Below are 25,750 nucleotides of genomic sequence, written 5' to 3' on the forward strand. Positions count from 1 at the left end.
CTGACTGGCATTCCGGCGCTGACTGTGCCATTGCTGAGCTAAAACATGCAAAGGCTTCCCTTTCATTTGCGCTTTCAATGCCAATTGAAGCGCACCCCAAGAGAGAAACTCACACCCTTCCACTCCCCCTCTCCCACACCCGTAGACACCCCACAGCGGGGCACAGTTCAAAATGCGCTTTGGAAAAATGTCAAGTGCGGAATGTGCACTTTTGACAGTTTCAGTTCATTCGCCAGTCACTCACACACTCACACTCGCACACACACTCGCCCCTCGTCTGGGTTCTGGCGTCTGGCGAACCCTGACAGGCCAGTCTTTAACCCTAAAACATCCCTCACACACAAGCTGCCATCCAGACACGTACCCATAATAAAACTTGCAGCCTGTTCAGAAACAAAAAAAAAAACAAGTAAAAACAAGTTGCGCAACTCTTAAATACCACGTAATCAGTTCAAGTGTTGTGTTGCAGCTCAAAAGTATGCTACCAAATCTTGCCACAGATTTTTCGAGGCCGAGACTCTGCCTGCTTCGATAGCTTGAGTTATCGTTTATCGATAGTCGCAATAAGTGCATAAATGAGAGATCGGAAGTTTTCCCAAGCATAATTACCTCGACTTCTGCATACCCTTTCTGCACTTTGCCCACAGGGTATTATAAACAAAATCAAATATTAGAAAAGCGTCGGGCAACAACCAAGCCCCATACCCCGCGCCCATGCACAGCGTGTGTTTTTTATGTTTTCAATGTGTTTTGCTGCTGCTGCTGCTGCTGCCGCTGGGGCAAGAATTAGTTGCTGCTGCTAACAAAATAGCACTAAAAAATGGAACTTAATGCGACGGCAAGCGACAACAAAGCCAAAAGCACAAAAAGAACAGGAAGCGACGGAAAGAGTACAAAATGCCACAAGCAAAAGGCAAAGGCAAAGCCAAAGCCAAAGCCAAAGGCGAAGGCGAAGGCTCAAAGGGGCAGCCGCTTGAAGTTGCCACCAACAGTCATGGGCATTGTTGTTGCAGCTGCTGTTGTTATCGTTCTTGTTCTTGTTGTTGTTGTTGTTAATTGCTAACTTAATGGCGCTTTAATTAAATCGTAACACTGCAGGCGGCCACCGAACTTTAGCTTCGAGCAATAGAAACCCGAACACAACATTTATATATACCCTATTCCTAACACCGCACATTGCCATGCCCTCTCTTGCTGTGCCCTTCCAAAAGTTATAAACTGTTTGCGCCAAAAGTTGAGCAGTTTTTATCAATAACAAATAAACAAATATTCAGCTGACCGCAGACAAGATAGCTTCCCCTTCCTCTTCCTCTTTTGTTATTGTTGTTGTTGTTGCAAGTGATTCATTTGGCTGCAACCCCAAAACTATGCAATGCTTTTTCTTCACAGCTGTCTGCAGTTTGGCTCGATTTGTATCTGGTTGCCACCCGCTTGTCTGGGCCCCGTCTATTGTGCTCTAATTGCCGCCTTTATCATTCGATTCAACTTGAATTATCGTTATTGTTAGCTCTGCGCGAAGCGAACTCCGAAATTGGCGTAAAATTGCAATTAACGACAGACCCCAAAACAGTTGCCAGCCAGGCGAAACTTATTGCCTGATTTCAGCTCTTACCAAAGGGGATTTCTTACATATATAACTCAAATTTTAACTTTCTATTTTCCCTATTCCTTCAATACATTCGATTGTCTGCGGACATGATCTGAGCAGCATAATTAAGTTGATGTCGGGCAAAATTTGTATTTCTATAGTCGTTTTATAGACGCGAGATCCGGTTTAGCTTCTCATTTAGAGCTCTAGGAGTCTAACCTTTGACCTCTAGACCTCTAAGTCTGGCAACATTATTTTAGCCATGTGGAAATTGTCCAATAAAATATCCTAATAGGTCGAAATTTCCCATCACTCCCTATCTCGGTCAATGCTCAACTGATTTTCATATGGTTAGGTGTCAATGTGGCAAAATTTTGGATATATATATATATATATATATATACTTAATATGCACACACGAACTCAGCCAACCAGAACTTAGCTTGGATTATATTTCTTCATTTTTATAATATTTACGTTTAATCAAATGGAAAATCGATTGCAATAACTGAAACTGAAACTGAAACTGTAATAATAATATCACAGTTCCAACGTGTTGCCCCCACGTGAACTGTACTTACATATATGCATATCTCTGCATATCATCTCTGTCCGCCTGTCCGCCTGTTTGCCTGACTGCCTGTCTCAAATTGCAGGAAACATAATCTCTATTGGATTTTAATACCCTTACCAAGGGTATCGTTCACTTTGCAGTTTGAAATGCCTAATGGGTTGTGAAAGAAACTCTTGAGCAGGACTCATAAGTGCTCAATAGAAAGAAAAGCTAATATATTAAATCTGAATTTGTGAAGTGGAAGGAGGACATGGTATAATACTGTGAGGTATTTTGGATAATTCGCCTTTGGAGGCGCCTCTGCGCAGCATCTTGTCCGCGTAGCGGCTGCTGAGGAAGTGTATCTGTTCTTCGAGCTTTGTCATGCATTTCTGTGAGGGTATTTAAGCTGCCGCAATCCGAAAATAATCTATATTGCTTATTATACTCTGTTTTTTCTTATTGCATCGAAATGTATTTATTTTGTGGCTGCGAGCTTTTCCGAGTGCAATCAACGTTTTACTAAAAAATATATGCACACACACACACACACACACGCACACTCACGCATATATCATTTTAATTAAAGCACCCGAGAAAAAGCGTGCAAAAAAGCCCAACTACAAATGCGGCTACAAAATTGAATTTGTTCGCTGAGTTATACGATTTCAAAACAATGCAAAAAACAAGTAAGAGGTTCTAGTCGGGAGCTCCCGACTAGGGAATACCCTGAACCCTCTTCTTCCAACATCAAATGCATATATATATTTTATTTTAGAAGCTATATGTCAAGTTCGGTGACTCTAGCTCTTAATATTTAGCAAAATTGCCCAAGAAACAGGATATCTATATCGATTTTTATCGATTGCTTGGAAACGGAGCGAGTTATCGATTATCGGAAACAAACTCGATCTGCGCGGGAACTAGGAGCATCTACATCTAAAATTTCAAGTCTCTAGCTCTTATAGGTTCTGAGATCCTTGCGTTCATACATACGGACGGACGGACGGACGGACGGACGGACAGACAGACGGACATGGCTAGATGGACTCGGCTATTGATGCTGATCAAGAATATATATATTTTATGGGGTCGGAGATGCTTCCTTCTGCCTGTTACATACATTTGGGTTTGCCACAAATACAATATACCCTTATACCCATTTTTAATGGGTTCAGGGTATAAAAAGAAATTGTTTTTGTTTTTGTTTTTTTTTTTCGATGGGCAATAAAAACTAATTTACTTTAAATTATTTTCTGTTAATGTTGATTGAAGCGCTTTTAATAATCCCCAATCACGTGTCAACATTCATTTTGTGCATTTTAATTGAGCGTCGAACATTGAAAACGATTTTGGTCAAGTGCAAAAATCATTAAAAGTTACGAAATCCGAGCAGTTCTTAAATAATTCAAATCGTTTTGCTCTGCTTCATGTTCATGAATTCCGGAAGCTGACAATTCAATTTAGGCCAGCATTTGATTCGATTCCTTTTAAAATATTAATCGGATGCAGCGTCAAGGGGCAAATGGCTAATGCAATGCTTTTTCAAGTTTTTCTATGTGTTGTCATACATTGCGAAGCCTGATTTATGCAACAGATGTGCCAGCCAGATGGTTCGACTTGCATAAAACATGCGCTCTATTTGCCATTATTCATCCATTTATTATTGCTGCGGGATGCCCCAAATGGCATCCCGTGTTAAGTGTTGTAAATGGCTGCAAATGCACACACACACACGTCATTAGTGTCGACAATTATGAGAGCGCATAAAAACCCGTTAAGCAGGCAGCGCAGCGCCAATTGGCGAGGCGTGGCAGGGGGGGGGGGAGGGGGGCAGATGCTGATGTGTGTGACGCTTGATTTTGGAGCACGCACAGCAAACAAACAAGTTTGGCAGCACCCGAAAAGCCCTTTGGTCAACTGTGCGTTGTTCCAGTTTTTGCCAGCTCAGCGGGGCGAATACACAACGTGGCACTTTTTATTTTTGCCACTTGCCACTTGCCACTTGCCACTCAACAAAGTGCTGCCGTTATGAAAACGAAAAGCGAATGTCCTCTCGGACTGGCAGAAAAACAAAAGGAAAAACGCAAAAAATAACAAAAGAGCTGAACAAAAAACAAAAAGCAAAACTGACAGTGATTTTGTAATTAGAGCGCAGCCAAAGAGGGGTTGGAGAGAGGGGTGAGGGGGGAGGGGGGGGGAGGGCACTGCAAATGCGCAGAGTTCAGCATTTGACACGCACAGCAAATATATTCCGGCGGGCGTGTGTGTGTGTGCTTAAAGCCCAGCTGTATTTGACTTGAGTACATGAAACTAAGTAGTTTGGGGCCCGACACATGCCAAATGCACTACTTAGAGAAGGGGAGATTTCAGTAGCTGTTTAACTCACAGTTAAAACATTGTGTAACGTTTAAGTTCAAGTTGGAATTAGTAGAAATCCGCAGAGTCAGACATTTCTATCGCTAGGCATGCCAGAGGCACTGCTTACAGCAAGGAAGACATCAGCTATTGCTGTCACACATGCTATATATTCGTCCGTGGAGCATAACTATATCTAAGCATGCCAAAGGCACTGAATAAAGAAAGCAAGTTTTCAGTTGTTATTTGGTTTAAGACCAAGTTGAAGGCAAGTTGCGAGTTTTTTGCTCTGTTCAGCATAAACTGTTGTGGCTTGCCATTAACTTGCTTCTGGCGTGTTGCCGCTGCGTCGCTGAGAACGTGCCGCGGCATGGACATCACGCATACGACGCATAAGCCAAGACAAGCCAATCAAGTGAGGCAACAAGAACTGACAGCATAAAACAAGCTGCCAAGCTGCGTGCAACTTGCAACTGTTGCAACTCGGACGCGTTATACTTACTTGCTTGGAGTAGAAACCATTGAGAGATAATAATAATAAATAGAGCGTTGTGTGTTTTGTTGATGATTCAAAAGGAACATTTATTTAATTTGCTTTTTGTTTTTGTTCGTTTAGTTTGTTGCTGTTGTTTTTTTCTGTCGATTTTTGGGCAAAAATTGAATTTCTGCTTTTGCTTTTTGCTATTTTAAATTGCCACCACCCACAGAGCCGGAGAGTTTCCAGAAAACCCAAAAACTGTCGCATAGATGAAGCTACATTTGCTGTGTGAGTGTGTGTGTGTGTGTGTGTGGGGTGGGTTGGGAGTGTGTATGTGTGAGTGTGGGTTAGTTTAGCAAATATTTATCCAATACACATTCATAGTAGTATACTAGGGTACACATATATCTTAAGTTAGACAGAGACAGAGAATACATCTATATAAAAATTGGGCAGTGTTTAAGAGTGAGAGACGTTCAGAATCTGAATGTTGATAATATTTAGAGGTTTTGTTTTGCTTTCATTGCTCCAGCAGTGAGTGTGTTTGTGTGTGTGTGTGTGTGTGTGTGTGTGTGTGTGTGTGTGTGTGTTGTTTTCTTAAAAATACATAGAGAAAACCTAGTTGATGCATGTATTAGACGTCGTATCCTTTTGCTGTTTGGCTGTTGTATTTCGTATTTGAAGAGTAGCAAAAATATCCCTTGGGGATATTGCTAGCTATTTGTTTTTGCGAATTTACTTTCTAGTTGTTCAATTTGATGACAAAATATACATACAAACATGGCACATACATCAATACATACATACATACATACATTCAGGATACGTACATACTATTACGTGTACGAGCTAGAGTATTTTATATAAATATATATATGAAACACATTCAGTTAGTTATAGTTTTAAGTGAGTGAGTATGTGTGCTGTGTGTGTGAGAGTGTGTGTGAGTGTGTGTGTGTCAATTATCATTAACTATTTAAAACTGTTATACACTTAGTTGAGAGTTTTTGGATTTTCAGTATTATATTTGTTTGTTTTTGTTTTTTTGCATCTGCCAAGCAGCTTCACATAGTATATACTACATTATAGAGTTGAGAGATCAGAATCAGTGAATTATTTACTAGATTTCTTTTTCGTTTCTTAAAGTCAGTTTAGCTTTTAGTGAGTACTCGTATTTAAGTAGTAGTAACATTCATATTCATTGATCAGTTTTTTCATTGAGTGCAAAGTATAATTCTTGAGCTTGAGCTGGCAGTGTAATATTTGATCTTTATCTCAGCTTGTCTGTGCTTAAAAGTTAAAACATATTGTGATAGAGCTTACGTAGCTAGAGTTAAAAAGCAGCTGTTAGTGTTTAAAAGTGAATTTCTTATTTGTATTTTCGATTCTATTTGGTTTTACGATATATATTCTGTATCTTTTTTATTTAGCACTTTTTTGTGCGTTTGTTTTATTGCACTTTCAACAATTACAACAACACTTGCTGTTGTTATTTCTGTTATGGTTGGATTTTAAGTTTTGCATTTGTTTTTTGCACGGTTTTGAACAACTTTCAGTTGCCTTTGTTAACAGAAATGCAAAAAATAACATAAATAGAAACAGAAACAGACACAATGTAGCGCAATTCAAACTAAAACTAAAGCATAAGCAACAACAATAATATCTTAATCTAGGCTGGTAAAAGGACGAGCAGTCGAAAACATAATAGAGAGCAGTAAAAAGTGAAAATAAATATCCTTTAAAATAGCTATTTTTTTTTGTGAGAAAAGAGCTTTGAAATCACGCAAAAGCGTTAGTTGAGCTTTAGGCAATTAAAAGAATTAATCAAGCTCAAAGCTCCTCGCTGCGTAACTGTTTCGACGGGCGTTTGCTCTGTGAGCAACTTTTAAAGCACACGATAACTTTAAGTGTGCTTTAATCAAGTATTCAAGCTTAAAGCTTGGCTGTCAAGCATATGCTTTGAAGAGCTCTTACTGCAAAAGCAGATTTTAAAGCTCAAGAAAGCTTTAAGTGAGCTTTAATCGATTCCTCAAGCTCAAAGCTCATTGCTGCTTGGCTGTCAATCAGCTTTTTCCCGTTCTGTATAAGCAGCTCTTAAAGCACACGATAGCTTTAAGTGAGCTTAATTGTATTGCCTTATTCCCACTATATTCCTCTGTTAAATAGTTGCTCTGAGTAACAACTGTAGCTCACAAGTGCACATTAAAACTTGAGACGGACTTAGTTAGCTGAAGCAGTTGTCAGTTTAATAACAAAATTAGCGTGAAGCTTGCTGTGTGCGAGTGTGCATATTGGCTGTGTGTGTGTGTGTGTGAGTGTGTGTACCATTTGGTTTGATTTGAGTTTCAGTGTAGCTTGGTGCTTTGAGTCTCTTGTGGAATTTAGCTCGAAACTTGTGCTTTTGCTTATGACATTTGCAATTGATTTGATTTTGTGTGACTTATGCGTTTAACAATTGCTTTACAGTGTCTGTTGTTTCACCTGATTCTGATTCTGATTCTGATTCTAATTTGAACTTCAGCTGCCGCTGTGTCTCACTTTGACTCGCAATCAGTCGAGAATTTTCCTTACAAATATTTGATAATAATATGTAATATAATCATATATTTAAATGCTCGTTGGTAAATCAATAAATAAATATATCGTTTGATAACAATTGAGGACAACATTTGAGAACAAAAGATTCCGTATTTTGTTGTCGCACATTCAACTTTCTATTCGCTTCCCCCCTCTCTCTCTCTCTCTTTCTCTCTTTGCGGTCTCTTGCTCTTTTCTTATGCACATTCAATAAAATATGCATTCTCAATAGCTCACAATCATATTTGTTTAATTTATTTTGTGTTTAATCAATTTGCATTTTGCAATCTGAAGTGTATACATATACTATATAAGCATGTGTGTTCAATTTCTAGCTACTTAAATGCTCAACTGTACTTACTGAAATGCATTCCAGAATATGCATTCGCCTCAGTTAGAACAAAGTATGTAACATTTACTCCTTTTAATTGAAATTCAGCTGTTTTATAATTCGATTTTGGTGATAAGTCAACTGTTTCCATTATTGAACATGTTAACACATCCTTTGCAATGTGCTTTACTAAGAATTACGGCAGTTATTGTTTGCGATTTCTGGCAGTTTACGTTTCTAGGAACACAGGCAAATGCAACAAATTGCCTCTGTTTGCATTGTTGTGCTTTGAAGTGCAATTGTCTGCAACTGTTGTCGAGTTAATTGGTTTCTGTGACACTTAAACGCCTTAATATTTACTTAGACAATAAATTGCTATATACTATATACACATATACGCACGTTCAATTGGTTACACACAGACGCCAGAAAAATTGCTAACAGGTAATTCACATTCAATTCTCACATTTAAAATGCAAAAGTATTCAATTAATTTATCTTACGTAACTCGTGTGCATGCATCTAGTTATACAATAAGTTTTTTACGCGCTGAATGCTTAGCTCGCAGGCCTATCAGTCAGTCATCATCAGGATCCTTAGATATACATGCCCAGATCGACGTGAAAGTCCTGCAGATAGGACAACAGCTGGGCGGGTGTCGGACGCTGTTTGGGCTCACAGTGCCAGCAGCAGTTCATGACCGTAAAGCTACATAGGGGGAGCGGAGCAGGGGGGGTTGTGGGGTTGAAGGTTTTGACTAGAGTTAAGGTGACTAGAGTTAAGAGCTACTCACAATTCATCCGGACAATTTACGGGCTGCTCCAGACGATAGCCGGCAGCCAAGTAATTGGTAAGCTCAAATATGTCCACCTCCTCGTGCGGCATCTGGGCCAGTGTGACCAGCTCCCAGTAGAGTACGCCCAGAGACCAGACATCGCCCTGCGTGGTATAGACCTTCTTCTGCAGCGACTCCAGCGACAGCCACTTGAGCGGACGATTCTCATTATCGCCCAGACAGTCATAGTCATCCGGGAAGAGATCCCGCGAGAGCGCGCTGTCGCAAATCTTCACATACGCCTCCTCATCCACGCTGCAAGCAGATGCAAGGGGTTACATTGACGCCCTCAACCCCGTCCAACCCCATACTTACTAGCAATTGCGCGTGGCCAAATCCTTGTGCACAATGCCCAGCGAGTGCAGATAGGCCAGCGCCTTGGTTATATGGAGTCCAAACTCCACCAGCTGGCGGGTGCTCAACGCAGTGCTGGATTCCCGTGACTTTTGCAAGTACCTGCAGAGTACATGAAGGAGCATGATTCTTCCCGGGCTGGAGCAGCGGGAAACTTACATTTTTAGATTGCCCTTGGACGGATAGGGGTATGCAATCTCGGGCGGACCGGGCAGCTCCGTGTTGGCCAACAAAGGCGCCAATATGTGCTGATGGCTGACGCCGATCAGCAGCGAGGCGTCCTGCAGTAGGCAGGCCACTTGCGTCAACGAGGCGCCATCGATGACCGTCTTGACCAGCGCATCGCAAGTCTCGCCCAGCTTGCCCGCATAGATGCGACCAAAGGTGCCCTCCTTAATGAGCTGTTCGTAGCTCAAGGCGCCCGGCTGCACACTGGGTATGCGACGCAGACGCTCCTTGGTCTTGTCGCCATGTCCGTGACTGCCCACGGTGATGGTGCTGCCGGTGGCAATGCCGCCGAAGAGACTGCCGCTGCCATTGCCACGGCTGCTCTTCGGTGTGGACATGCTGCAGGCCTGGTAGACGAATGGAAAGAAATATAGAAGAGAATTTCTTGTCAGCGAATGCCTAAACATATGTAGGTTGGGGCAAACGTAATTCAGAATAATTCTAAAGAAATTTTTATTTTATTGAAAGTTCAATTGAGATAAGATTCCTTGAGCTTCTGTAGAGATCTTTTACTTAAAAAAAAAAAAAAACACTTATAAGTTAAGACTTTGCATATGCTACATAGTCTTCAATCTATGCAATGCCGGAAGTATTATCATCTAAAACGAAACTCTTTTTAGGGATAAACATTTGATGAGTTTTAGGCAGCAGGAGATGAGGTTTTATAGGTGTGGGGCCTGGCGGCTGGGAAAATGTTGTAAAAAGGGGGCAATGAAAACGCAATTTCATCAACCGGATTTGCATCTTTCAGTTTGCATCCGTTTACCGTTAGTCATGCACTTGGCTGCGCTTCGTTCATTCATTTTAATGAATTGAGTTCCGTTTCCGCTTGAAGGAACTGCTGATGTTGCCAACTGGCTGGCAGTTGGTGTTGCCAACGCCGTCAAACGCCTGCTGCCTGCCGCCTGCGCCATAATTTGTGCATAAAGTAGGGAGTGTGGCCCATGGGGAGGTGGTTCAGGCTGTGAGGCAGAGCGGGAGGGGCTGGCTGGGTGTTGGGGCTAGAGCTGTATCCGCCAGGACAGCCGTAGTTGTCTTACGGCATGAATAATTTATTGGTTGGCAAAAAGCTTTAATTCGTCGAGCATTATGTTTGCATAGCCTTGTGCCAGGAGCCAGTTGGGCGAGACAGGGAAAGGGGGGTGCGGCGCGGGCAGGAGCGTAGCAGAAGCCAAGCCCTAGACCAACAAGAAGCAGCAACAACAACAATGCGAAGCGTGGAGGGCGCAGCTGTAGGAAATTGCGAGCTGAGTTGTATAAACAACGTCTTTTCCGGAGCAGGGGCTTGCGGAGATGGGCGGAAATGGGCTGGTAGGGGCCCGAAAGGCACTCAAGATATATGAACAAGATATAGAGGGAGGCAGAAGCAGCAGCAGCTCCTTAGCCGCGGCTAGCAGCTCATTTATTTTCATAAAATTCACACAGCGAAAATCATTTGCCCGGCGGGATGGCTGCGAGGAGCAGGGATTCTCAATGCACTGGTCTAATAAACTCAAGAAAAATCTCTTCATTTCTTTCTTAATTTGGTGTGGAAATTTACATAAATGTTCGAGCAGAGCAGGGCAAACGTCACCTGAGACTGAGTCCAATAATTTCGTTTATTAAAAGTTACAGCTTTATTCGAGGCGTAAGCGCGACATAATATGTGGTCTACAACAATGTCTGAGCGGAGGACAATTGCGACACAGGCACACACAAAGGGACAAGGAGGGACAACAAACGAGCGGCTGGCAACATTGACAGCAATAAAAACAATAGTTGTTTGCCTTTTGTTAGTGAATTTCATTCATTATTGCCTTTATTGCCACTTTGCTCAGACAGTTTTCGTTCTGTTCCTGCGTCTGCCTCGCGCTCCTTTGTGCGCTGTTGTCCTTTATTTTATTTGTTCCTGCTTCTTGTTGTTGTTGCTGTCGCACAAAGAAAATTCAATTAAAACGCAACAGTATCGCACTCCATCATCAAAGCTCCAACTCTAGATACTGCTACTGCTGCTACCACTGCTACTGCATGTCCTGCTCCAGCTGGCTTTGGCTTTGGCCGAGCTCATCAACGCGTGCTCGTCCCCTCTCGTCAGCGGCAGCTCGTGACTGCGACGCTGGCGATAAATCCTTGTCGCCCAACTGGTCCAACGACATGCAAAGCGCTCCGCACACAATGCTAGTCAGAGAAGTGTAGAGGGGAAGGGAGGGGAGTACAAAAGTGTCTGCGGGCTGCACCGGCGTCGCTTTTATGACCCTAACTGAGGCAAAGGGAAGCCACTTTCTATCGTTGTCCTCGTTGTAGAAACAAGCACAATTTATATGTAACATACATATATATCAATTTGTATGTTTATTGCTTTTTTTGCATTATCTGAGCAGAGCTGTCCTCTAATGAGCGCAGGTCAAGTGCAATTAGATTTAATGTAATCGGCTTAGCTTTAATCGCAGTGCTGCACAACGCTGTTAGAAAAAGAACAGAAATTTCAGCTTGAGTCGCGGCAAATATAGTATCTTAGCTGCCTATCAACAATCGAGGCGAATTCTCTGTGCAATTTGTAGCTTAAACTGATTGAGAATTCTAAGAAAAATTCGAAAGCGCTTTGCAATTGGAATTAGTTCTTCCTATTATTGGAGCTCATTTGACAGAAACGGATTTAAGCTGAGTCTGTGATACGATTTCTGACTCTTCATACCAAATTAGAATGCCAATTGAGTCCTTCGAGTGCTGCTATCCTATTTCTGCGTATTCCTTTCGCAGCAGCACCTGCAACAGATCCGAATGCTGGGCAACTACGCCCTGTGCTCAAAGCCAAGCTATGTCTGTGAGGAATATTAAAAGTGCATGTCAAATAGACAATATTGCAATGGATTTTACTGCTGTTGTTGTTGTTGTTGTTGTTGTTGCTGCAGTTGTTCTGGTTGCTGTTGTGGACTCTTATTGCTTAAACTGAAAATTGGAAAACATCCGTTGCCGTCAACTGTTTGACTAGTCGCAGTTCTCATCTCGCTTTGCATTGACACTCAGATGAGACAAGTTCTGGAGAGCGGTGGAGGGGACTGGGGAGAAGAGGAAAAGTAGTCACCAAATGGCTGACAGCATGGCCATAGGTAGATAGAGAAGGGAGGGTGTGAAGCTGGGGGCAGCTGCTTGTTAGTATAAATTTGCACAAATTTAAACTTGATGCGACAGGGTGGCTCGGGTGTCAAAGCAAGAGAGAGGGAGACAGAGAGAGAGAGAGAGAGAGAGAGGAGAGAGACAGAGGCTGGGGGGCGTTGTTGTTGCCAACAGAGGCGACACTTGGCAGCACATAACCAAAAACAGCAACAGCAGCAGCAACAACAACAACAACAACAACAACAACAACAACAACAATGTGGCTGAAAGCGTTGGCAATGTTGACGTTTGGTTTGCAGCTGTTTGGCTTTGTTGTGACATTTCTAATGACAACACAACACGGCAGGCACAAGGCACCAGGCAGCAGGAAAGCAGGGGCTGGTTCAGGCTGTGTAGCTGCTGGTCTGCAAATGACATGCACACACACAAGCACACACCCATAGACACCCACACACTCATACACACGCACACTCATGCAGACACCCACACACTCACACACACATACTCATGCAGACACAGAAATTTCGGCTCTCGCACACTTGACAGGCGTCTGATTTGTTTATGTCACTTGCAGCTCTACGGCTGCCCACACACACGCAATACACACACACCAGACACACACACACACACAACACACACCCTGCACAACCACAGCGTTGAGTTGCCCTGCCCCTCGCAACTGGCTCGTAATTAAAAACGCTTGATGACAATTTTGCCAACATTTCGTGTGCATTTCCTCGCCTGGCAGCGTTTTTGCCTGCAACCAAAATGCAGCACAAACTTTCGGAGGCAGCAACCAACAACAACAAGCAACAACCAACAAAAAGCAACAACAACAAGCACTTCATCAGCTACAACAATAGCGACAGCAGCTACAACAATTTCAGCGCCAGTTCAGCCAAGCACAGTGGCACAAAAATGTGCAAAAAAGGTAAGAAAACTTTAATTACTCAATTTTGACTTTATTCAAAGTTGTGCAACAACTAAACTCCAGTATATAAAAAACCCTCAATACAAATATGACTCTTAAGAAATATACAAGCCAGCAGCAACAAATTTAATGTAAAGCTTCCCATACATTAAGAACAGATTATCTTTTATAAAAATAACTCAGTCAACCCTTCAGAGACTTTAAATTTAGCTTACAGCACATCGAAACAATCGCATCTCTATAAAATATAGGTTAAGATAAAACCCTGGACAACTTTCAGGCAACTTCCCATCCCATTGTGCACACTGTGCATTCTTCAAATTGTTCTAAGCTGTTGTTGTTGCAGCTACACACGATTGCCGCAGGCAACGTTGACAGCAGCAACATTGGCGGGGGGATATTACGTATACGAGCCGTCACCTTGGCAGCTCGAGGCGAGCGGCATCTTAATGAACCGAAATTAGTCAGTTGACAAAAGTTGAGTTTGTGCCCAGGCCAAAGAGCCTTAGCTCAATTATATTTCAATTTACCTGACTGCCTGCCCTTTTCCATTCCCATGCACATTTTCCATTTTCCATTTTCTATTTTCTTTGGCTCTCTGGAGTCGAGCCTTTAATCAAGGCTAGGGGAATTCTAAGTTTTTTCTTACTGAGGCAAACTCTCATTAATTTCCCATTTGGCATTTAAGGGTACAGAGAGAGAGAGAGAGGGAGAGAGAGAGAGAGAGGGCAAGAGAGAACCTTCTAATTGGCTGGGAAACTAATTTGAATTTTCGTTTGATTTATGCCTGATCGATTTGATGCATGGCAATTTGATGAGTTGCTGCTGTGTCGTTAGAGCTCGCCCCATTTTCGACTTTCCCCGAGCATTTGAGCATTTAATAACAGTTTGGCAACTTTTTGGGCGCCTTTTGTTGTGGTCTTAAGCATCTAATGCATAATTAAAGGCCCAAAAGCCACGGGCCCTAATTAAAAGTGCCGCCTACTTAACCCACTTTGCCGCCTACACACACAAACAACGACCCGCGCACACATACACACACACATACGCCTAATTACAGGTAATTGCCTTTCAATTAGGCATCGCGTGCCCCTGGACACGCCCATTAGCGAGTGCCTGGCAATTGGTATTCAATTGTGGCTGGCAAAGTGTAAAAGGTTTTTACTAATTAAAATATTATTAAAAAATGCGCTTGATTTATTGCGAAATCATCGATTACTTTCCACAAAACCCAATCTAAACTGAGCACTTTGAATAAAAAGCTCGTAAATGTGTTCTAAATATTTTTTGAACTCTATTTACCATAACCCACTTCCAGTCACAAGTGGGTTATGCTACATAGAACTAGGCTAAGCGGATTACAAGCTGAATGAAGGACCGGAGAGAATAGTTGGCAGTGGAGTTGACTTAAAGGGAATTTCAATTGTCGAATATGATGGAAGGGAACAAGCTTAACTGGCCTAAAAGAGACTCTGTGCGCATCCTGCTCTAAGCATATGCATAAAATTGAGCTTAATAGCGATTGAAAAGAATCAAATCCAAAATGTACTTTTCTTATTTTCACCACAATATTGCAGTCGAAAGTCTTATAAGATTAATTGCCAGCTATAGAGCTTAAGACTTCGGCAACAGGTGTCAGTTGGACATTATGCTCTTCTTAGTCTGTCCAATTCCTTGGCGCTTAAAATTTGTTCTGTTCTCCACAGCTCAAATGACACTTTAAGCCATAGATATTGTCCGTTCCATCTCCCTCTCTCTCTTTCTCTACTCTATCTGGTGTTTTTCTCGCTCTGTGAACAATGCCTCAGGTAAACAACACAAACTGACCACAATGAAATCAGCGAAGAGCAACAAGCACGCATCCATCTTATCGCATTGCCAGCCAGTCTCTGGTCAAGTAGGTGGTGTGTAAACCGCAAAAGCCTCTGCCACAGTCTGCAGCTGACCAAATCCCACATAAAGCCCATGTTCCATGTCAGACAGCCGAAACTCTCTCTCCTTGCCGGTCGGGCTCGCCTGGTAACTGCCTAACTGGGTAACAGGCAACAGGCAACAAAGGCAACATCCGTTGGCGCCTTCCGTTTGCCTCTCTGCGGCTGACAGGAAGCAATCAATAGTGTAATGGCAGACAAAAGCATCCGCCATAGTTTGGCACTCGATGAACAGGACCTGTACCAGGCTGGGAAGGACCAAAGGAAAACTAGAGAGCAAAAAAAACTACGAAATTCGAGTGCAAAGAAATGCAAAAACTGAGCTTAAATCAACTTTCAGCTGTGCAATTTGTCAACCTTTGCCGAGGGCGAGTCGACCCCCAGCTGCGCCACGCCCCTCACCTGACCAGACCTAAGCCCCGTCGCACATTAATATGTCTCCTCCACCCCCATGCCCTCTTTTGGCTTTGTCGCAAATGTAAATAATGCGTTTTAATCAAAAGAACAACAGTGGAAAATCCATTAACGGCGTACGTGCCGCACCCCAGTTGCTCCGCTTGCCCCAAAAGGGGGACAGTTGTCGGGTTACCCACCCCCTCCTCGTCCTCTTCACTTTGCTTGGGCCTAGGCTTAACTTTTCGCATGCTGCGCGCGTCCTTTGCAGGTTGATTTACAAATTTCTTTAATGAGGCGACGACAACATTTTTAATTAGCACCTGTTCGGGTTGCACGAATCTCTCTCGTAATCTCCATAAAATACTCTAGTCTGGGCGTGCTCCATGGAAATTAATTTCCAACTTTGCGCTATCTATGCTCCTCCCCATCTCTGCCTCCTTTCCTTCGCTTCGCTGGCTCACGCACTTCTCCAAGTTTGTCCTCAAATGATGCCATTTGAATGCGTCGCGTACCGTGGAGCTGGAGGTGGCGTCTGTGTCGCCTTCTAACTCGCCTTCGCTCCATGTACTTGCTCGACATCTTCAACCGCAGCAGCCACTTACACCCCACCTCCAACCTCTCCTATCCATCCCAAGTCTATGTGAGCTTACTTCTGATCCAATATCCTAATGCCTTTCTATGTTTGCTTCGCTTTGGCGCTGCACATGACGTGTATCTGGTCTAGGAACCGGCTTCCACTCTGACCCCCGCAGTTAGCGGTTTCTCCTCCCCTCCTCCCACCGTACTCTTGCAATAATATTTTGCAAGTGTTTCTAAACAAGCACAAAGTCATGTTTCAACAGCTGTAGTCTGGCTTCTGCTCGCTGCTGTTTTTATTGTTATTTACCCCACTCTTCAGGCCTCTCCCCTTCTCTGTCCTCCACCTCGTCCCTTCCTCTTGTGCTGTAATTGTTGTAGTCCCCACAGCCGTTAGCTAAACTTTCGCTGCACATTAAAGCAATTTGGCCAACATTTAAAGACTGATTTAATAGAATCAAAAGGGAGTGGTTGGAATGAGAGTAACCAGACAGGAGAGTGGAGTGAGGCCGAGGATTGGGGCAAAGGAGCCCCACACAAATGAGATATTTCCACACAAGTGAGCAGATCAGTGCCGACAACATTTCAGTGTGTGCACTTGGATATAATTGTTTGACTAAATGAGTGCGTCGCCCCGCTGCCGGCCCACGGCTTCCCTCCATTCACTTTGCTTAGTGCTTCACTTCGCTTAACGCTCACAAATACTCATACGAGTGTGTAACAGGAGAGTGGCTACTGACTATGATAAGAGAACAGCAATAATTATGGCAAACACCCCCTCCCAGAACTACCCCCGCTCTTCAGACAGAGGCATATGCTATTTGGGGCTCAAATTTTGTTGAAATTCATTTAACTCTCCATCGGCCTCCTCTGAGAGTGAGTCCTATCAGTAGACAGCGGCAAATGGATACGACTCTTGGCATTGTGTAATATCCCAGACATCCAGATATTCTTGATATCCATGTGAATCCATGTGAGTGCCTTGAACGAGTCATGACTGTGGCTGCTCCCCGGAAGCCCCCGTCAAATGGCTCGAAACGGTTGCCATAATGAGGACGAAATTGAAGTCTAAACAAACAGAAATCGTTTGGGCAAACAGAGTATGCCAGGACAAAGTAAGGAAGCAGCTGGAGGAATGTTAAGGAATATGCAGCAAATAAAAATCCAAAGGAGTCTCCATGGAAATTGAATATTTAATTATGCGTCGATGGAAATTGCGTTTGAAGATGGTGACGAAAATGGCCCAAGCAATCACGAGAATGGCGACAGAGCGGAGGAAAGATAGCGAGAGGAGATGGCACACTTTGTTGTCTAGGAAAAATGTAAACGTTGACGCCGCTTGGGTCTGTGAAATGTTACATCTAGAAAAACGAGAAAAGAAGCTGCTAAATAATTTATTCTAATTTGCGACAGATTTGCCAAGGCCAAGAAGTTAAAATGTCAGAGGGATTTCCACAGAACGGGAAGGGATGCCAGAGAGGGACAAATGTGAAAAAACTTTTGTAGGGTATCATAAAATTAATTTGGGGTTCGTACAGACAAGTCTCGAGGTTTAACAGCTGCCTCTTAGGGCTTCATTTGTGGCTTTTAGTTAGTTTAAATTTAGTTTCCCAACTGGAAGAAAAGCAAACGGTCGCGTAAACAGAGTATAAGCTTTCCTTTCTGTGTTTGCCTGTTTGCCTGTTTGTCTGCGACTGTGAAGCTCCATCCGCTTATCTGAACAGACTCACACGCTTACCCCAAGCCCTCTTTCCTATCTTCTCACATATAAGAACGCGTATCTCCGTAATTCAACTCTGCTGGCAGTGGGTTTGTGGGTCGCAACACGTGGTACGTGAGCGCCAGGCAAAACTTGCCCCAACCCACAGAAAACCCTTGAAATAAGGAACAGGGCTGGCTGGCACCCTGGCGCGCGCATATTTATGAATGGCTCTTGTTTCGAGTTTAACGCACTTCGGGAGCTTTATCAGCTCGTAAATATAAATTAGAATTTAATTTTTATCGCCGTGGAAAGGTGGCTCGAGTTGGGCATTGGATATCATGGGAGCCTTGGGAGCAATCGTCTGGTCTGGTGAGTGCCGAAAATTGGCAACAGACTGGATCTGGTGGCCTAGGCAACCGACCGACCCATTGCAGGCTAAACTTCAACGGGATTCATTTTCATTTATGCCTGGCGCATGGCACGTGTCACAACATATCAAAGGCATTGGTTTACCTGAGGGCAGTTGCCTGCTGCAATCAACCCCCAGGAGGAAAATCGTGTAGCCACAAAATCAGAGCGATTGGAACTCACCTGGGTTAGCTGGGAGGAGGCGTAGTAGGATATTCTCGAGGGACAGACGGATTCTGGCTTTGAGTAAATGGTTTCTCCACCCTGGTCTCCCATTGGCAGCAGGGCGGTGGCGTAGGGTGTAGGTGTGGGCGAGCTGCGGAACCCTGTAGGGAAATAAATAGTTTGGGGATCGATAAGTAAGCGATGGGACTAGGAAGAGGACGGATAACTTACGGTCGAATATGCTGCACGACTTTTTGCTCTCTGCTGGATATTTATTGAGGCTGGCAATGGTCGCGTAGGATCCGGTGGCACTCGGCGGTCGACCTAAAGGATCAAGGCGAATGAACACATTCTGATGACTGCCATAACCCGCTGTAGTGAAGCTGGTGCTAATGAAATGGGAAGGGAATGTAACAAATGAAAGGTTCACTGTAGGAAGCTAATTGAATTGATGGACCAATCAATAGGACTTACTGTAGCGAGTCCTGGCGCAGCTGCTTGCGAGCCCGCACATACATCATGCTAGCCACGAGGCCTACGGCTAAGACCAGGCCCAGAGCGCAGGCAGCAGCGCTCATCAGAGCCGGTCCCTGGGAAGGGGCGTGGGCTGGGGCCGGCGACTGGTTTGGTTCGGGTGAGATGCCTGCAATGGGAACGGGTACGGACAATTTGCGAATGACAGTCGGAGATCGGAAGGAATGGTTACGTACCCTTGGCACAGATCTTGTTGCGCTTGAAGTGGAGCCGAGTGTCGTTGAAGCGGGGAGGTCCCTGCACTACCATGTTGACATTGACCGGCAGTTGAAGGCTTGCGTTGCCAGTGCAGGGCAGGTAAACCAGGAAGGACTCGATCTCCTGCGGCACCAGACCCTTGTGTGGAATGCTCAGCGTGGGTGTACCCAGTGCGTCCTGGTCGTTGGCGTATTCGATGCTGATTGTGTAGCGCAGCTACCAGTGGAATAGCCAGTTAATGGAGTGCAAATCAAATTTGAAGTGAACTGGATGGAAGGGGGAAAGGGTCGGGTGGCTTACCGGATAAGCAATGAGACTCTGCCAGGAGAACTCCAGCTCGTGCACATCTGCCGGGACGGGAACGGTGAAGTGCATCGCGTATGTGTTAATGGCTCCCTCGTGCACGTAGAACAAATCCGCCTCCAGTCCTGCGAACGCGAATAGATGGAGGATGAGATTGGGTGGCGGATGCATTGCAGGCATAAAGACAAAGTTTATTTCACAATTTGCTTTGTTACACCTTCCCCTTGGTGTCCCTTCTTTGGAGTTTCTACTGCTGTGCAAACTTTGTGCATGCTGTGTTTATTTTCCCCGCAGTTGATGACTCTCCCCCTTTTTCCCCCTGCAACTGTATCTACCTTTGAGCTTGAACGGAAATTGATTTCCTCGACAACTCAACAACAGGGGGTGGCAGCGGGTTTGCAGCGGGTGAGCTAAGTTCGGTAAACAAAACCCAAGACACAATAATAATCGAAATCGAATCCGTCACCAGCAGGCGACAATGCACGGGGCGTCAATTGGTTCTCGCTCTCGGGTTGCCTCGAATGACGCCCGACAGGCGCCCGGGGGGAGCAGCGGGACTCGAAGGGGGTGAGACCAAATATTAAAAGGTGTCAAGTGTTGTCTAACTCGATTTGAGACGAGACAGCAGCAACATCATCATCATCCTTCGCTTTGTGTAACTTTAACTAGCTACGCGAACGTCCTAATCTCTGACCCCGACCCTGGGAGCTCTAAGCCTCTGCCCCCCACCACTCTGACAGTGAAAGACGAGCTGTTCAAGTTAAAAAGACGTGAAATTAAATTTCTTCATCCGCTTTCATTGTTGTCTCTGCCTGACTCTCCCTTCTGCCTTCTCCGCCTCTTACTGGGCTGCTTTATGTTGCATCATTTCCTCTTTGGGATCAGACTAAGACGCGTCCGCAAACGTCTTGGCCTTGCTTTGCATTGAAAGTCGCAAATGCTGTTTACTCTCCTCAACTCGCCTGCCAGTCCTCCTCTCCTCTCCACTCCACCCTCCCTGCCTTCAGCCTTTTCACTGTGCGTCTGTGCCGGATGTTGAGTGTTGCGTTTCCGGTGGAGGCAGAAGCGAGAAGCGCGTATGTGATTGTGCGTGCAGTTAGGATAGAAGAAAAGGCGCTTGCGCGATTCTTAAAACAATTTCAAATCCAATTACAGAACAAGAGAAAGCATTTTTCGTTTGCTTCCTTCTATTCATGGCTTGTCTAAGAACTTCCCCAATTCTTACGCCGTTTTCCTTTACAGTTTCACTTTGTTTTTGAATTCGAAATTATTATGCACCCCGCTGACTCTGCGGCTCCCACAGGCTACTTAAACTGTACTACTTTTCTTTTACGTTTCCCGCTTTCCGCTGACAAACTGCAGAGTTCTCTGCCGTGGGATGGCATGAGAGTAGAGGAGCTGCAGCTACCTCGTTATTCATCCATTTAGGGGAATGCGCGGCAGACTAAACAAAAAACACAAATATAACCTCAAAGTGACTCACATTAAATATGCACAAACACACGAAAAGGACAATGTCACTCAGCCCGAGTTCGTCGTAGGACAACAATGCCAAAGGGTGCCCCAAGAGGTAGAAGTGAGGACTTGTAACCGTAACGGGATTGGGAGAGGGAATGGGAGTGGGAGAGGGAATGCACTTGTGTCAGGCTTAATTAATTCAGTTCTGATTGAAAACGGATGTGATTCACTCTCAAAGAGACTTTCAACTTTTCGATTGGCCTCTTTGGCGAATTTAAGCCACAACCTGAAAGCATCTTTAATTTCCGTGAGTTCGTTTTCGTTCTGCATCTAAGCACGGTGTTCCTGGAGATAAGGAGGACACCCAACTTGGCTACGGTCCCAAGTCCTGCTCCGTCGAGCTTTGGCCGTCTTTCATATCACGCGCCTTGCACAGCGCTTTGCAACTTTGCCGTCGCCTGGGAAAGTTTTGGCTCGTTCAGGAGTCTGCCTTGTCCCAGTAAGTTTCCTCGGGTCCCCCTGCTGCTTGCCTCTCTAGCATAATTATAATACCTGCGATTGTCTGAATGGCTTCGCCACACACACGTGACGCTGCAACCGCAGACGCTGCCAGAGCAGGAGGTGGAACCGGAGAGGAAGGCTTTGGTGGGCGAGACTGAGGGTGGGGGACCGAGTCTGGGTCGGCTTTGACAATGGCAGCACACAATTTGCATAAAAGATTAAGAGGATAATTAGTGTCATTAGCTGGCAGCCGCTTTGAAGGAGTGCAACGTGCATTTTCTGAAATTATCATCCTGACTGTCGACCTAGTCGCTAGCCTCTCTCCTCCTCTCCAAATGACACCTCGACAGGGCTTATCCCTTTGCTGTGAATCAGAGTCGAGTTCGGTATTTAATTGGCACAGTTTAAAATCTCTCACACCTTCCCTCTTCTCTTTATTTTTCCAACATTTCTCGCCTTACTCAGCAATAAAGCAAATCGACACCAAAACACCCTGTTAAAAGCTAGAGGGAGGGGAGTAGAAGGTCGAGGGTTGCCTTATTAATGTGGCGATTTTCGGGCTGTTTTCTATTCATTAAAAATAATTTTCTTTTGCATTAACTTTTAATTTAAAGGGAAATTTCGGAGCATAAGGTGGGAGAAAGCTCTAGACCTAGAAAGGTCCTTTTTCTTGTGGGGTTCGGTTCGGGCTCAAGAAATGTGCACATCAAAGTGAAACTTGTTGAAATTGCATTTTTACGCGTCCTTGCACAGCGAGCACTAGAAGTTGAGGGGCTGGGGGTGGACGTGGGGGTGGGGCAACCCTCCCCAACTGGTGGCTGACGCTGGTGTCGCTGGCAACTCTGGGACGAACATTGCTCGTTGCTGGGGAAACGCGACTCGCTGGAAGGCAGAGCGGAAAATCTTCAACAAAAGCGTAAAAAATATTTAATTTTAATGTTGTCGTCACTCCATCGAGGGAAAAGGTATCGAGATATATGTATATAAAAGTATAGTTAGAAGCAGCTAGAAAAGAAATCGTTTAACTCATGTTTACAGCTCGCTTATGGAACAAACTTTCAGATTGTAACCGGAATCAAGGCTGCGATGGCGAGGGCGGAAAGGGGAACTGTGTACTCGATTTTTATTGCCGGAATGCATCACGTCAATCACAGGCAGCCAGCAATGAGAGGACTGCCAGAGAGCAAAGCTATTCGAGAAATGCGTGTGTTTGAAGAGGAGAAGGGAACTGAAACAGAGGGAGAGATGGGGCTTGGGTTCGGGTTTGGGTTTGGTATGGGGTCATGCAACTATGACGCGTCTTCCACATGAACAAACAGTCATAGAGACATATGCGGAGAAGGATGAGGGGACCTGAAAATAAATCATGCAACGGCATGTCGCGCTGTGGATGGGAAGGGGGAGTGGAGGGAGTTGGACGGGTCAGTTTGTTTGATTCCAAGCTGCTTGTTAATTTTGAAATGGAAACTGTGCCAGAGGGTGGCAAATATTATGAAGGAGGGGCTGTTAACTGGTCGTTAAAAACATAACGAGCTCTGTGGATGGGGTGGAAAAGAAGAAGGGGAACAGAAGGAGGGTATCTGTAGGAAGTGAGAGATGGAATCTCTGGAAATCGCGCATAGCACAGGAAATTACAAAGAGCAACAAACAAAGTGGAAGATTCTTTGAGTTGTCGCTAATGAAATCCGATTTGCATTGAAGGATGCCAGGGGTCAGAGGGAGCCAAGGGCCGCGCTTTGTGAAGTGTCAATTGCTCGGGCGAGCAGCTCATGGCTCAGCACACTCGAATGCAGTCTCAGCAAGAAGTGCAGAACGAAAGGGGAGTACTGAATACAGGCAAAGCAAGGAGAGGGAGGCAAGGAAGGGGAGGTGGAGTAGCTGACCTAGTAACATGGCGACAGTTGCAGTTCAAAGTTGTCTGCCCATTCATCAATCTGCGCCTCGAGCGGACCTTGTGTGGATTATTTTTATGCTGTTCAACTAATTGAAGTGCCGTGATTCGGCGATTAGGAGCAACCAGAAGGAGTGGCAGTGGGAACTAGGACTAGGATTGAGCCTGCATAATGAGATGGAAGCATTTTGCTCCAATTACACTTAAGTGCCGGAAAATGCTGTGCACAGCTAGCACAGCGGAAGAATGATGGACTGGTGGGTAAAGGGAGTCGGAGGGCGAATTGGAACCGCCCCGACTCACATTTTGGAGCCATGAACCATTAATCAACATGAGGAAAAGAACGCGACGGGCAAGACGTCATTCCGCCTTGGCACGCCGAATGAATGCCTATTACTGTAACTATTTTCGAGGATACGGATTGGGTAGGGGCGAGGCCTGGCACAAGGTCGATCTGGAGGCACTTGAGTAGCTGGCGCCATCAATAACGAGGCCTCGCGTTGAGCAACAAACGGGAAAACAGCAAAACAAACAACAAAATGCGCCGCACCGGTCTGTGAAGTCGTTATCAGCAGGGGGAGAGGGAAAAAATGGGAGCGGGGGGAGGGATGGCTAAGCATGGCGGGCAGCCACTTGCAGCTGTCAACAGGGTGGTGAAGGCGAAGGTGAAGGTGCGAGGGTGGCTCCGGCTACAGCCGGAAATCGATTTGTGTGGATTTGTTTTGTCGTGTTTTCGCGTAACTTTTGTGGTCGTCCACCTCCTCCTCTTCTCGACGTCGTCGTCGTCGTCGTCGTCGTCGTCGTCATGGTCAACAATTATTTAGGAACTATTAATGACTGCGACGTGGTCTGTGCCTACGCCTTACCCCTCCTTGATTGGGCTTATTTGTTTTCCCTGTTGAGGAGCAATGAATTTGTCCTGTCGCACTTTGCCATTCAACTATTAATCATATCTGTGGGGCGGGGTCGGAGGCGTGTCTCGAACTTCGAGCAACTGTCCCAACGATTACTTTCAAATCGAAACATACTTTCCCTCTCAGAAATAGGTCCCACATGTGGACTTACCCATCAGTTTCATCACCTCGTGGTGGCTGATAAAAATGTTTAGATATCCGCTGACCAAAGGTAGCTGCCAAATGATCCAAGAGATCCAGAGCAGCTGCAGCAGGGAGCTGCGGCTGGCGGCCATACTTAGCATGAGGAGCACTTCCTCTTCTTCCTCTTCGGTTTCAACTGTTATGTGATGGGGATGCCTATTTGGGTGGCAGACGTGCAGTTAATAGCTTGTCAGTGCATGTGACGCCACAATTGGCGCTCATTCCAACGGATCTCCCACGTGGAGTGGGGTTCCCCTTTGGCTCTGTGACAGCCAATTTCAATGTGTTGCCATTGAAACGTTCCGGAGGCACAGACGAGACTCTTCCGTTTGGGCCTGAGCTCGGTTTTGATATGGCGCGGCTCTGAGAAATGCGTTAAAATCAAATTCCGGCAACAGCAACTGCTGCTCACAGTTCCGGATGCGGCCACAAAGCGACGAGCAGCTCTACGTGGACTCTGTCTGGCAAATTTGGAACTTTTCCTCTGGCTGTCCCCTTCTACGGACTGCGTTCAACTTTTCCAGTTTTGTTTTTAATGCGGTTGCTTCGGTTGTTGTTGTCGTTGTTGTTTCTGTTGTTGTTGTTGTTGTTGCCGAGTTCGCCTATCGACTGCAAGCGGCATCAGCATTTCGTTAGCTTTTTTATTGGCCACTTCTTCCCCCCTTGGCTACCTCCTTTCGCTCCGGCTGCTGGTGGTTCAGCTCGTCACGTTGGCAACGTCTCGCCCGCTGGTCAGTGGCTAGCGCCAGTTGTTGGTGTCGAGCACGTGTCCTGGTTGTCCTCCTTGTCCTGGTGGCCTTTTTGTGCCGTCTGCTCGACTCGTCGTTCCAAGCAGAGTCCTGTTGAATAGAAAGTGATTTAGTTGACTTTCGGACAGAAGATGCAGAGTCTGTGACACTCTCTGGTGTATGGTGCGAGAGTGTGTGTAAGAGGAGTGTGTGGTGCTGTGGTTGAGTGGCTTTGTTGGATGTTTGTTTCGAAAATAATTTGTGAATGTGCTGCTCAAAGAAAGTTTTCTGCCTGCAAAAGTAATTACAAAGTTGAAAAAAGATTAACAGCTTCGAGAATAGTCCAACACTTCTAGTGGGAAAGGCGAAAGGGAAAAGGCAACAGCAGGAGTTCCTCTTTTGATTGAAGCTCACATGTGCTGCTTCGACTGATGTTTTAATAAATTCCTGTTAATATTTCGTGTGTTTCTCTGCTCTTAATAATTCAGTGGGCATTGGGAGGGCAAACGAGAAAAATGGGATAAACTTTTTGT

General features: G+C 45.0%; 1 protein-coding gene across 1 annotated transcript; it reads right to left on the bottom strand.

Moving 5' to 3' along the window:
• Nucleotides 1-8,412: 8,412 nt before the first annotated feature.
• On the bottom strand, nucleotides 8,413-24,581 carry LOC115760732 (tyrosine-protein kinase RYK). The gene is made up of 10 exons (XM_030702207.1): nucleotides 24,458-24,581; nucleotides 19,540-19,667; nucleotides 19,218-19,455; nucleotides 18,982-19,150; nucleotides 18,739-18,896; nucleotides 18,526-18,668; nucleotides 9,234-9,649; nucleotides 9,036-9,176; nucleotides 8,679-8,975; nucleotides 8,413-8,593 (listed from the first exon to the last, which is right to left on the bottom strand). Exons 1-10 carry the CDS (start codon nucleotides 24,579-24,581, stop codon nucleotides 8,482-8,484), a joined length of 1,926 nt encoding a protein of 641 aa, XP_030558067.1. The 3' UTR covers nucleotides 8,413-8,481.
• Nucleotides 24,582-25,750: the final 1,169 nt, after the last annotated feature.

Source organism: Drosophila novamexicana, unplaced genomic scaffold (assembly GCF_003285875.2).
Source record: "Drosophila novamexicana strain 15010-1031.04,08,12 unplaced genomic scaffold, DnovRS2.1 tig00000462-arrow-pilon, whole genome shotgun sequence".
Classification (NCBI taxonomy): Eukaryota; Metazoa; Arthropoda; class Insecta; order Diptera; family Drosophilidae; genus Drosophila; species Drosophila novamexicana.

Coding starts and splice junctions, on each gene's coding strand:
- LOC115760732 (XM_030702207.1), bottom strand. CDS start 24,581: ATGGCCGCCAGCCGCAGCTCCCTGCTGCAGCTGCTCTGGATCTCTTGG. Junction 19,456..19,539: donor AGAGTCTCATTGCTTATCCG/GTAAGCCACCCG, acceptor TTCCACTGGTAG/CTGCGCTACACAATCAGCAT. Junction 19,151..19,217: donor CAACAAGATCTGTGCCAAGG/GTACGTAACCAT, acceptor TTCCCATTGCAG/GCATCTCACCCGAACCAAAC.